Raw genomic sequence first — 12,378 nt, 5'->3', positions numbered from 1 at the left:
TTTCTAATCTGTTCTATACTTTAGTAACTGCTTCATACCTTCTATTAGACTTCCATAGTATGATAAATCTTCATTTTTATTGTGAACAACATTAACTACCACTCGAGCAACTCCCTCGAAAATCTCCTTATCATATCTAAGTTCTCTGCACACGTCCATTGCCTTCCACAAAGCATGACTTTCAGCAACAACAGGTTGATCAACATTGTGCTTCTGTCCCTCCATAGCTACTAACATTTTCCCTTCTTCATCTTTGATTACAACCCCTATACCCACCTTCATTTCTTTTTTGTCAACTGCTGCATCCCAATTAACTTTTACAAAACCTGGACTTGGTTTCTCCCACCTCAAATTTTTGCTACGACTCCCTTCATTCCTGCTATTGCTTGCCTTTGCTATCTGTTGAGCCAATTGGTATGCTGTCAGATCATGCTTAGCAAATCTGATTACTTGACTTGGAGATTTGAACTTGTCTTCAAAGATACACTCATTTCTTCTAAACCATAAGCCCCTCATCACAATAGCCACCCCTTCTAGTTTTGAACCATTAAGCTTTTTCACTACTTTTTCCCACAGAGCTAGTAGATCATATTCTTCTATCTTCATCTTTTGCAATATACTCAGCCACTTCGACCACACATCACAAGCTGCAGGACATTGCCAAACCACATGCATAACTGTTTCCTCATCTCTTCTACAAATGGGGCAATAGGGGTTGTCTGTTACTTTCTTCAAAAAAAGGTTTCTCCTAGTAGCTAGAAACTCATTAACAACTTTTCAAAGAAATAATTTAACTTTCCCTGGAACATTCATTTTCCAAATGCTTTCTCAGCTTTGATCCCTCTCTTGATGCCTTTAGTTTTCACCTCTACTAGCCTTCTTTCTTTCAAGCTCCAAGTGGTATGCACTCCTTACATAAAACAATCCTCTTTTGATGGACCCTTAATCATTTTATCTTCCACATTCATGCTACTCATATATGATCAGCTTCCTCTTTACTAAAAATTGTTCTAATCAATGACTCATTCCACTCCTCTTTGCATTGCATCAATTCACACACTCTTACTTCATTATTTAGAACTGAGACTGGAGATTGTACAGAGAAAGTTGAAGGTGTTGCTAGCCATCCCTGACCCCATATTTCAAAAGAGTAGCTTTTAGAATACGAAATCCTAAATCCCAAGCTTAAGAGAGGAAGTAACCAATAAAGAACAAAAAATACTACTTACAATCATAGTGCAAGAAACAAAAAAGTAAAAACATGCACAGTTATCTCTTAACTAGTAGACAAGTAAACTAGACATAACAAGCCATTTATACATGCAAAAACAAGGCAAATCAGCTTTATTCAACTTAAACTCACCTAGAGAATTAGGCAGTTGTGATCAAAAGCATAATTCAGAGCATCTAGATTTTGCTACCGTATCACTAATGCATGAAATTGGAAAATCCAAAACAACAATCTACGATGGTCCCCTCCTCCAGCAGATCACTACTCAAATCACTTTTGATGTAGCAGTCAGACCAAATCAAAACACTGCACAAAACATCTTTTTGGAGGTGTGCAAGCTTTCCCTTATTAAAGGCAAAATAATGAACTAGAGGTCTCAACCATGGATACTTGCCCCATCATAGCGGTAGGACCTTCACTCCTAAACTCGAGGAAACGTCGCAAGAAGAAACGGGCTAATGCGCAAGAATATTGTGTCGTGATTTTCATCTTCGAATACTAGAGTGAAGGAACTAAAGTTAAGGTCGTTATTCATCTCCTTCCTATCTAATCATGACTAAGTGATATTAATATATTAAAAGAAATACTTTAACCACATAGTGATTACATAAAAATAAATTTACAAACTGATGTGACTTGATGCGATATGCTAGATTGTAAAATTACTTTGATTGTAAAGTAGATCTAACGGATCACATGAATCCACATTAATTTATGAGTTTACTTTTATATAATCCCCTTGTGTTTGTAGCACTTCTCATGTATTAATGCCCCCATCACCGAATTGGATCATAACTCTGCATGGTTTTAATGCTTGAAAAACGCAAGCCTGCAGCCTACATCTTCATAAATGGGGACAGGATTGGCATCTCCCTCTGTGATTGCATGGGCTATGGCCAGGTCATGAGCCGAGCTAACCCAGCGAGAAAATGTTGCCTTAACAGAGAAAATGTGGAGTTGACGAGTGACGACAATAAGCATACAAACACAGATAAATGTTGTTGCCGTAGTAGTATTGTGTAGCACTCTCTTATATGCAATATTTTTCCCTTAATCGTCCAATACAATACAGATGGATTTATCAACGTACCCACTCGGTTAAGATTCATAAAAGTTACAGTTACAAGAGGTTAAGGCTATAAATTAGTAACAAAAATAGATGTTCTATGCTGGATGAGGGAAAATGTCATTACTTCCGGGAGTCGAATTAATTTATGTTTCTCAGACTAGAGAGTCTTCTTGTCTTTGCCGGGTTTCTAACTGTTGCCATCACCACCATGAGACTGAAGAACTGATGTGGGGATGTTCTGTTCGAGTTTAGCGATTGCATCTGGTCCACATATACTTGTCAATTCTTCCTGTTATAGAAGCAAAAAAAAGGGCAAAACTTTCCCATCAAACTGGTGGAATCCTCGGGAGAGAATTGATTGGAATGCTTTTGACATTTTGGGTAATCAATTGACAATCAGAAGGAAAATCTTTTCCCCAGTGATCACCAAAGAAAAAAACAACAGAAAGAGTTATTCTAAAAGACAAGGGTTTAAAATTAAACCATGATGGAACCATTTTCGGATGTAAGCTTTTCACACTCCTTGGAAAGCCTCTGCAGCTCTTCTCTGAGAGTGCGATTCTCATTGTTCAATTTTTCCACCCTTGCCTGTAGTTCTTCACACTCTACCTGGTTGGAACAAGAAATGCAAGATTGATTTAAAAATATGCACAAGATAATTAATGGTCCCTACCAGACTTCAAGCACAGCTGCACATATAAAGACTACCCAGCAATCAATGAAAATGCAACCTATTTCTTCCTTTGATTATAATAACATCAAGGGCAGTAAGATTCAATCAAAGAAATGATGTTCCCTCAGCTTCACATCATTCTTCAACATCATAAAGAGAGGAGAAACACAAAGTTACTTGATGAAAGATATCAAAACACTTTTTTCATAACTTAAGATGGTTAAAAAATTGAAGGCACAAATCAGGGGGTTCGAGAACATGGCCGAGCAGTGGGACCTAAGTGAAACAGACAAAAAGTTGCTCCCAATAAACAAGTACATCTTTACCTGTTTGCGTAATCTTGACCTCCGAGCTGACTCCCTATTAGATTGCTTCCTCTTCTGTCTTTTAAGTTCACGTTCATCCTGTCAAAATCAAGAGCTAAAACTCAGTACAAAGGAATTAATAGAAAGCTTAATTGTTAAAATATATAGGTAAATGGTAAACTATGGTAATAAACCAAATCTTGTTATGGAAATAGTTCAAAGGCAAGTCAGTCGCAATGAGTTCAAAACTAACAGCCTCCCCATGAGAAGTGTATCAAGTGATAAGCTAAAGATAATACTGGCATACAAAAACAGAAAATAACATATTCAGAACTGCAACAGTGTAATAGCTGCGAGAGCACGTGTGCACAAGTGCAGCCATGTTTGTGGGCAATTACTCAAAAGCAGCAATTCAACAAGAATTTGTATTCTAAGCTAATTTTTACATTGAAAAGTGGAATGGAAAATGGGCATAAAAATAAGAAAAATGAAGAGCCCTTTAAGGCTTATACCTGTCTCCACTGCTCAGGCATTACGCCTTCAAGTGTTGATGAGGTGCCAGATGGATTTGGTCTCACTTTTGCAGCTCCGGCCCCACCAGGGGATGCATTCCATAAGTCCATTCCAATATTCAAGTTAGTTGCAGGCATAGAGGCCACAGGCTTCCCCGGAACTGAACCTTGGACAATGCCTCCAACAGTGGTATTTTGTGCATTGGCTCCTGAGGACAAAATTTTCACAGCTAAAGGAACAGGCAGGAAGCATTTAGGTTGAAGATGAAAAATATACCATCCGCCAGCATCTGATGAAAGCTTCCCTTCTTACTTGCAGCAAAATCCTACAGAATTGCACGTGTTTATTAGAAGAAAAAGAATACACTATATCCACAGGACAGATTAATACGGATGTATAAAACTCCACCATAAATATCTGAATAATGACAGAGGCATGCCAAACCAACCTACATGGATAAGAAAAAGGCACACCTATTGGTTTTAAAATATTGTACCTGTTGGTCATTATTATCATCGCTTCCATCTGATGAACCCTCAGTACAACTTTCAGCACTGTTAACCAGAAAAAAAGGGGGGGGGGGGGGGGGGGGAGCAAATTCTGATCAGCATATACTAGTTATAGCACAAATTTTGATGGAAACTCAATGCTAAGGAAAAAGTTCTCCGAAAGTGTGACATACCAGTTTTGATTTTAGGGTATGTAAGTAAATTTTTCTAGTAAATTTATATTTTTAGAATTTATATTTTTATGATTATAGTTTTATCAGAATTTATATGTACTTTATCTTTATATTTTCTATTATAGTTGCGATTTATGATTTGTTAGAATTTCTAAAGTGTATCAGATTATGGTTACTACGGTTTTGTTTTGAAATTTAAAGTTTAAATTTTTGTTCTAGTCACCGAACCTCATCACATTGTTAGCCTCTGTTTGAAAACTTCAAACCACCCAACCCGTATGTTTCTCTCGGTGATTTTGTTTGTTTTACTAACATCCTAGTGGAACACCAACTCTGTTGCCCAGTATCTTCTATACATGCACGTCTCCACTCTCTTGCACGTGCACGTCTATGCTCTTCTAGGGTTTCTCTAATTCTCTATCACCTACCATTATAAAACGTGCTTACCTGTACATGAGAAGGCAAACTTGTGAGTTGCGAAAAACCCCTGTTGCCGAACCAGTGCCGTCGCCCCTTCTCCTCGGTGGCCACCTCAGGAGGCGCCGAACCTCTCCTCGACGACACAGAAGCCGCCGACCCACAACCCCCGTCGAGCCACTCATTTCTCCGGAAACCCCCCTGTCGCGTCGCCGGTCCCTCCCAGCCACCCGAAGCTGCCGTCGCACTCAGCCCCCTCTCGGTGAGCTCTCCTTTTGCAGAACCTCACTCCCTCTCTCGAACTCTCTGTTTCTTGTGTTTAAGCAGTGGGTTTCGGGTTTTGTTGAACCCGTGGGTTCTTTTGATGGGCTTTGGGCCCTAGGCCTTGTGCGAGTGTTGAGCTCATTTTTGTTGGGCTCTTGTATTATAGTTTTATGTTATGGGCCAAATTGTATGTTTTTACAGAAATTATTCTAATTATTTAAATGAACTTGTATTTTAATTTGTAATGGATTTTATTTTATTAGCAGTTTATTAATTTTATTGTACTTTACATTTTTTTAAAAGTCAGTTTTTCTTAAATAAATATAGTAGTCAAAGGTTATTTTATAAGGATGTTTGCAAATACTTTGTTAATATTCTTTTGTCTATTTAGTGTAATTTAATAAATTTATTATGTTAAGAATTTGATAAAAATTGTGATGTTAAGAATATTTAATAGAATTTATTAGGTTTCTTATAAGATTTAATAATTATGTTAGGAAATGAAACTTAGATTAAGAATTTATGTTTAAGAATTATTTAAAATAATTTGAGTATTCATCTAAATTATAAATAAGTATTTTAAGTAATTTAAATATCAGGATTTATTGAATTATTTAACACTATCTTTTAGATTGTAGATTTAATTAACTAAGATATTAGTACGTGTTTCCAAACCAATTTAGTGATAGTTATTATTTCATATAGGTCTCAAGTTACGAAGTATTATTCAAGAAGACACGCAGCGAGGTAAGTAAATTTGATCATAAATTAGGATAATCACAGTTAGCTTATATGTATGTATTATCCAAGCCAGTTCATTGACAGCCACTATTTATGAACCGCTCATGTCATATGCAAGCATGTCATCTAGCATAGCATACGACCATGTCATTCCGCATCATGTTTAAATTCAGAATTTATGATTATGTATATAGTATGTCATGCATCTCATGTGTATAAGACACGTAAGCCATCTTAAATTCAAGTGTAAGATAATATCAGATCAGTTAATAAGATGGCCATTCAGATGCATGGTACCAATGCAGTTCAGTTCAGGGTGGTGTGCAAGCCATGAACTCAATCGTGGTCCACCATAGTATGCTAGAATACTATCAGCCGTTCCCCTTGCTGCAGCGGGATGTGGGGCTGGTGCACAACCTTGCACACAGGGTTAAGTGTGTTGGCCAGTCAGATAAATCAGTTAAATCAGTCAGATCAGTCTGTTAATTCAGTTAAGACAGTCATACATAGCATAAGCATCAGCATGAACAGTCATGAATTTTTTTAGCTCAGCATGAAAGTTGTTATGAAGATCTTATGTTTATTACGTTTACGTTGTGATAAATTTCTTACTGAGTCATCGACTCATTTTAGTTTATTTTCATGTTTTTAACCACCCAGGTGAAGATGATGATTACGAGCAGGCAGGCCAGGAGTAGAAGGAGCATTTATTTTTTTTAGTTCAGACTTTCTAAAATAAACATGTTTTTATGACATGAATTTATTTCAGTTTATTTCATTTAATATTTTGGAAGACAGTTTTATTAGACATTTTTCCGCATAATAAAAGTTCAATTTTTTTAAATTATGAAATTATGGGATCTATTACCGGATTATTTTTATGGAAAATACGTGGCACTCCTAGCCTACGGGAAGGGGGTGTTACAGAAAGCAAGTCAGAACAAGATACAAAGTTACACGTTAGGTTGCTGCACCTTTGTGAAGCGCCATCATTTCCTGAACCTGAAGCTGCCTTTGCACTCTCTCCAGCCTTGCTAGAATTTCCAGAAGTTACTTTGGATTTTTTAGCTGAAGCTCTGTCCTTCCCATCAGGGCCCTTCCCTTCCAACTCTGCATTCATCTGTACATAGTTTGGGGTCTACACAAGAAATGGTAAAAACAAATTAAGATGACCAATTTAAATACTTCTTAGTATGCGTGCGTGCATCACACATGTAGGCACATGAGTTATTTGTTAAAAAAAGAAAAAAGAATATAGAAACCTAATTTAGAATGAAAGTGAAAGAACACTAGGATTACCATGGTCATATTAGGATGAGCATAAACTCCCCCTGGAGGATATAGAGCTGGGTATGGAACTGGGGTTCCATAGGGTGGGATTAGAGGGTGCTGAAATGCGGACACAAGCAAAATAAGAATCTCCAATCCAGTAGAATGTACACCTCTAAGGTTACGTTTGGTTACGCAGTTCAGATGAGATAAGATGAGATGAGATATTTTGTTGAAAGTTGAATAAAATATTATTAGAATATAATTTTTTAATAATATTTTTTGTTTGGAATTTGAAAAAATTAAATTGTTTATTATATTTTGTGTGGGAGTTTGAGAAAGTTGTAATGATGAGATGAGATGAGATGAGATGAGATGAGAGGTTTTGTGTATCCAAACTGAGCCTAAATGATCCAAAAAAGGGAGATAATCACCTGGCCTCCCCACATATAGGGATGGGGTGTTGGGGAAGCAACAGTTGAGGCAAAAAACGGAGGTGGAGTGGCTCCAGGACCATAATAAGCCTAAACAAAAATCTCATTTATAAGCTACTAACGCTGATCATCCATACTTCAAAGTAATCTTGATAAACAATGAAAAAAACTCATGTAACAAAGCTGCAAAAATCAATCGAAAATATTCAACATATTTTCATCATGAACCTGCATTGAGCTCGACCAATCAGGATAAGAATGTGTTGTTGGTATTTCCTACAAATACATTTAATGCTTTAACATACACACGCAAACAGAGAGAGAGAGAGAGAGAGAGAGAGAGAGAGAGAGAGAGAGAGAATGGTGGAGGAAATAGGAGGAGGACAGGGGACCTGAGTTGAAGAAGCTGGTTTGGAAGGCTTAGTGGGTGTGCCCTCTTCCCCTGTCCCCATCGAGGTTGTTTCAGAAAGTCACCTTCAAGTGCTGCAGTTTATGACTGGATCGCTTGTATCCTAAGTGATATCTATGAAGCACCTGAAAAGCACCATATGATAGCCATATATGTGAGTGGAGGAATTTTCAGAAGATGATAAATATACTTGACATTGATACTTTTTACAAATAAACAAAAGCAATTTCTCTAGATTCACATGAAAGTTGTAGTAAAAGTACTTATTACTGACATTATCTCACATCCACAATAAACAAGAGATTGAAGGTATTCAGTTCAAGTGAAAAGTGGTGATTGCATCTCAAATAAGTTGTAACAGAGCATGCGTTCAGCAAGCACACAACAAATTCCAGTTTAATAAATTGGCTACGTATCTTTTCCTTTTTCTGTTAGAATGCACGTCTTCTCTCTATTTTTTGTTTTCCCCTCCTTTCCTTCTGCTAAGAAATTAAATGGAAAATAAATATCTCTTTTATTTCAAAGCTAAAAACGATCAGAGTTTCTACATACGTCACTTTTGATATAACACATACATCTGATGGCATTTTACATTTATCAAAATGTTATATGACTGGAAGTTTGATTCATGGAAGATGGCTATTAAAAGAACCTAAAGAACTTCAAAATGGTTTAACCTTCAAATAATTGAAACACAAAAGCCTTAAATTCCAGCTAGCCACGGTTACCTAAATTAATCCCATATCCTCTTTCAAGTCATAGACTGTCATCTGTATATTCGCCAACAGACTCGCTGCTTATTGCCATTAAGCATTAACATCTAAGTGCCTTTAACTTTTACCTTATCTCTTATTCAGTTCTGCAGTCATTTCAGACCACAAAACAGAGTGTTACCATAAATGATTACAACATATATCCGACGTAAATGCCTAGGCTTGATATACTGGGAGCTTGGTTCATGTTCAAGGCTCTGACTCCTTACCAACACCATAAGAGCATGTGGATTGGATGAATTTAGTAAAGGCTAATCATACAATAGCTCCCCTGCCATGACAGTCTCAAGTGAGGACCAGAATGTTCGTCAGATGGTCCCCATTTCCTTAGTAATTTATACACGTCATAATTCCCTAAATTCACCATTTCAACTTGCAAAAGGTCAAAGATGATTCCCTCAATAAACTCCCCTGTTTGGTACTCAGAATGCATTGGATTATTTATCCTTGTTTTGACTATTCTCGGGGAACCCCTAGACTGCCATCTCTGGAAATCGTGTCAGAGACATCACTTTACCCACAAACTTCATTCTCCAAGGGAGTCCTATATATATATCTTTTTTTTTTTTTTTTTTTTTTTTTTGGGGGGGGGGGGGGGGGGGGTGTTCTCAACTAGTTAACATCTAGTTATTTATGAGCATAGATTACAGGTACTAGTCTGGTAATGTACTCAGCAATGACACCACACACTATATGACGTCCTTGATTCAGCTCATCCTGAGATTGAAATGAACCAAAAACACTTTTACATAAGCAAAATGACAAAATGAACGAAGTTCGTTCATTCCAAACTATTCTCCCATCTTTTACCATGTTGTATAAGGAAATTAATTCGTCCCATAATTACATGCGCTTGTAAGTGCTTCTCTTCCATAAACATGCAAGCTTCCGACCACTGAATGAGATATTATCAATTTGAAGTAACCCCCTCGTACTAAAACCAACTAATACAAAACGCAACTACATATCGGGTTACTCTTCCTCCAATAGGCTCCTCCAAAGAATATGTATTCACTCCCTCTTTTTCAATCACCTAGCCTTAAGATTGACATGTATAAATCTAGAAATCTATGCACGTCTTAGCGTTTTTTTTTTTTTTCTCAATTATACCTTATAAAGTTTATTCACAGATACACAACATAAGCACAGTAACTAATTCCAAAAATAGTATCATAGAATTGTGGAAACTTCGCCTGTTAGTATTTCAAGTTGTTGCCAACCTCAATATTCAAATAAAATCAGATTAGAGGAGCATAAATTGGCATCGTTAGCAACAGAAAAAATGGGGATCCGCAGTCGAAACCAATGGTAAGAAATTGGAGATCCAGAGCTTAATTCAGAGAAATTAAATCAAATTTAAAAAAAAAAAAAAAAAGGAAAAATAGGCAGAAATATTGGTAGGCGGCAATACGTTGGCAGAGAGAGAGAGAGAGACCTGAGTTAATGGCGGTCGGAGAACGGTGAGGTGGATTTCCAACCGGGATATACACAGACACAGTCCCCTTCTTTACTGTAAATACTTTCCTTTTTTGAAGCACAAAATCTTCGAGAGAATAACGGCTGAGAAGTTTCGGGGCAGAGAACCAGTACTTGAGTACGAACGCACGGCCTAGAAAGGCTCTCCCTTTTGGTTTTCAGGATGATGTCTACTGTCTGTCTCTGTGCTACGACTGAAGCCGCTGCTGTTTGAGTTGGTGCGGCAGTGGATGATTGTGTACGCGGTTGTTGTTGATGTTTTTGCTTTGTGTGGCGGTGTCCTATTGGAACTCGAAGAATCGAATCAAGGGTTTGGGGAGGGCGACACGTGGGTGAGTGAGAGAGAGAAGATAGCAGGTGCCCACGTTTATTAGTGATTGTGACGATGCAGCAAACCACGATGACTCATCCCCTTTACGTTGTATTGGATAATCTTAAATATATTTTTCCTGATTTTAAGCTCTGTCAGAAATTCCATGCCGTATCATTCTCTACTATCTCTCCTTTTATTTCGGATTCTGTTCCGAGTAATTCACAGAATATAGATCAAAGTTCCATTATTGCCATTAATGCAATACACTTCCTATATATTACATATTTAAATACTATAGTGATTTGTGGTTAAAATAAGTTTTTTAATGATTATATATTTTGAAAGAGTTTTATAAAATTTATAAATCTTTTTACAAATATATGAGCGAGATCCGTGCACAAAATATTTTATCGAATAGAGTGGTACTATTTTATCGCTAGAGTGCACCACTCACCGCTAGTTAAATTTTTTTTTTCAATTTTTTTTATCATTTTAAAACATTTTTAAAAAATATAAAAATATATCAATACACTAATAATCATTTCCTTAATTATTAAGAAAAAAAATTAAAAAAAATTAAAATACATGCGATGTCAAAATAAGAAGGTAAATTGAGTGGACAAAGTAGTATTTTTCTAATGAATATGTTGGATATTACTAAATAAATTTGTACCTTATCATTACTTTATCACAAAGCTTGGTTTGGAATATGGTGATCCAACAAATTGGATCGGACAATTCATGATAATTTTAAATTGCTTATTTTAATGTTAATAAAAAAATATATAAATTATATATAATGTAATTCAAGCATTTAATATTATGTAAAGAGTATAAAATATAAATTCATTGACAAGTTTTAATAAAAATATGATATGAATTGAAATAGTTTTAATAAATATGTAAGTTAAATATTTAACCTCAATTGTCGATATTTTGTCTCATTTGCGAATAAGACAAAGACCATTAAGTTAATATAAGCACATGACAAATGTAGTATTTGATTCATAACCTCAAAATTAATACAAAACACTCATTCATCTCTTAATATTTTTGTTTAAGTTAAAGAAAATAAAGATCTACATGCTTTATCTTTAAATTTTTTTGTGATTCTTATTGAATACATAATGGTGAGAAAATTAATATACCTTCAGGAAAAATTATACCCATCATCATTTTTCGTATCATCCTTTCATTATTCTATAATTTAACATTAAATTATAGGTTCACAAGTAAAATATAATAAATAGTCTCTAATTATCTAATAAGTAATAACATATCATGAGATTATGAGATGATGATAAAAAAATAAATGATGAATATCATTACTCTTATATTCAGTTCTATCATATTTTTGTATAAGAAATTAATACAAAAACTCACTTGTTAGATAACATTAAAATAAATGCAATCTTGAATCGGTTGGAATCAGTTTAAATTGGTCTAAAATCGGTTAGATTCAGTTGATTGAAGCGATTCATTGAATAATTCATAAAGTTTGCCCCGTTTGGATTCAAAGTTGATCTCAACTCATCTCATCTTATTTAATCATTACAACTTTATCAAATTTTCATATAAAATATAATAAACAATTCAATTTTTTTAAATTTCAAAACAATAATAATATTAAAAATAATATTTTAACAATATCTTATTTAATTTTTAATTTTAATTTTAATTCATCTCATCTCAACTCACTGTCTAAACCTCATCTAAAATCGATTCGATTTCCGATTAATTCAATTTAAATCAACTTGAATCGAACCCTTTTTTCGAGTCTCGCTTTACAACGAAATAAAAATAGAGCTT

General features: G+C 35.4%; 1 protein-coding gene across 4 annotated transcripts; it reads right to left on the bottom strand.

Annotated features, from left to right (window-relative positions):
• Positions 1 to 2,163: 2,163 nt before the first annotated feature.
• LOC121245790 (G-box-binding factor 1-like) lies at positions 2,164 to 10,642 on the bottom strand. 4 transcript variants are annotated; one of them, XM_041143654.1, is made up of 12 exons: positions 10,216 to 10,641; positions 7,991 to 8,132; positions 7,827 to 7,874; positions 7,599 to 7,688; positions 7,195 to 7,284; positions 6,870 to 7,033; positions 4,288 to 4,345; positions 4,068 to 4,116; positions 3,791 to 3,999; positions 3,300 to 3,377; positions 2,784 to 2,909; positions 2,164 to 2,589 (listed from the first exon to the last, which is right to left on the bottom strand). In XM_041143654.1, exons 2-12 carry the CDS (start codon positions 8,048 to 8,050, stop codon positions 2,488 to 2,490), a joined length of 1,074 nt encoding a protein of 357 aa, XP_040999588.1. In that variant the 5' UTR covers positions 8,051 to 8,132; positions 10,216 to 10,641; the 3' UTR covers positions 2,164 to 2,487. The 4 variants fall into 4 exon arrangements, with proteins under 4 accessions (XP_040999588.1, XP_040999590.1, XP_040999589.1 ...); XM_041143656.1 differs by having other exon boundaries at positions 8,073 to 8,132; XM_041143655.1 differs by lacking the exon at positions 7,827 to 7,874 and having other exon boundaries at positions 10,216 to 10,642.
• Positions 10,643 to 12,378: the final 1,736 nt, after the last annotated feature.

The sequence above is a fragment of the Juglans microcarpa x Juglans regia genome, chromosome 1S, assembly GCF_004785595.1.
Source record: "Juglans microcarpa x Juglans regia isolate MS1-56 chromosome 1S, Jm3101_v1.0, whole genome shotgun sequence".
Lineage (NCBI taxonomy): Eukaryota > Viridiplantae > Streptophyta > Magnoliopsida > Fagales > Juglandaceae > Juglans > Juglans microcarpa x Juglans regia.
This window is presented reverse-complemented; position numbering and strand designations above follow the sequence as displayed.

Excerpts from the sequence above, each read along its gene's own strand:
- LOC121245790 (XM_041143654.1), bottom strand. The coding sequence starts at position 8,050 with ATGGGGACAGGGGAAGAGGGCACACCCACTAAGCCTTCCAAACCAGCT. Across the intron at positions 7,689-7,826 it reads ATTGGTCGAGCTCAATGCAG|GCTTATTATGGTCCTGGAGC; the intron begins GTTCATGATGAA and ends ATTTTTGTTTAG. Across the intron at positions 4,346-6,869 it reads AATGATGGCGCTTCACAAAG|TGCTGAAAGTTGTACTGAGG; the intron begins GTGCAGCAACCT and ends TCTGGTTAACAG.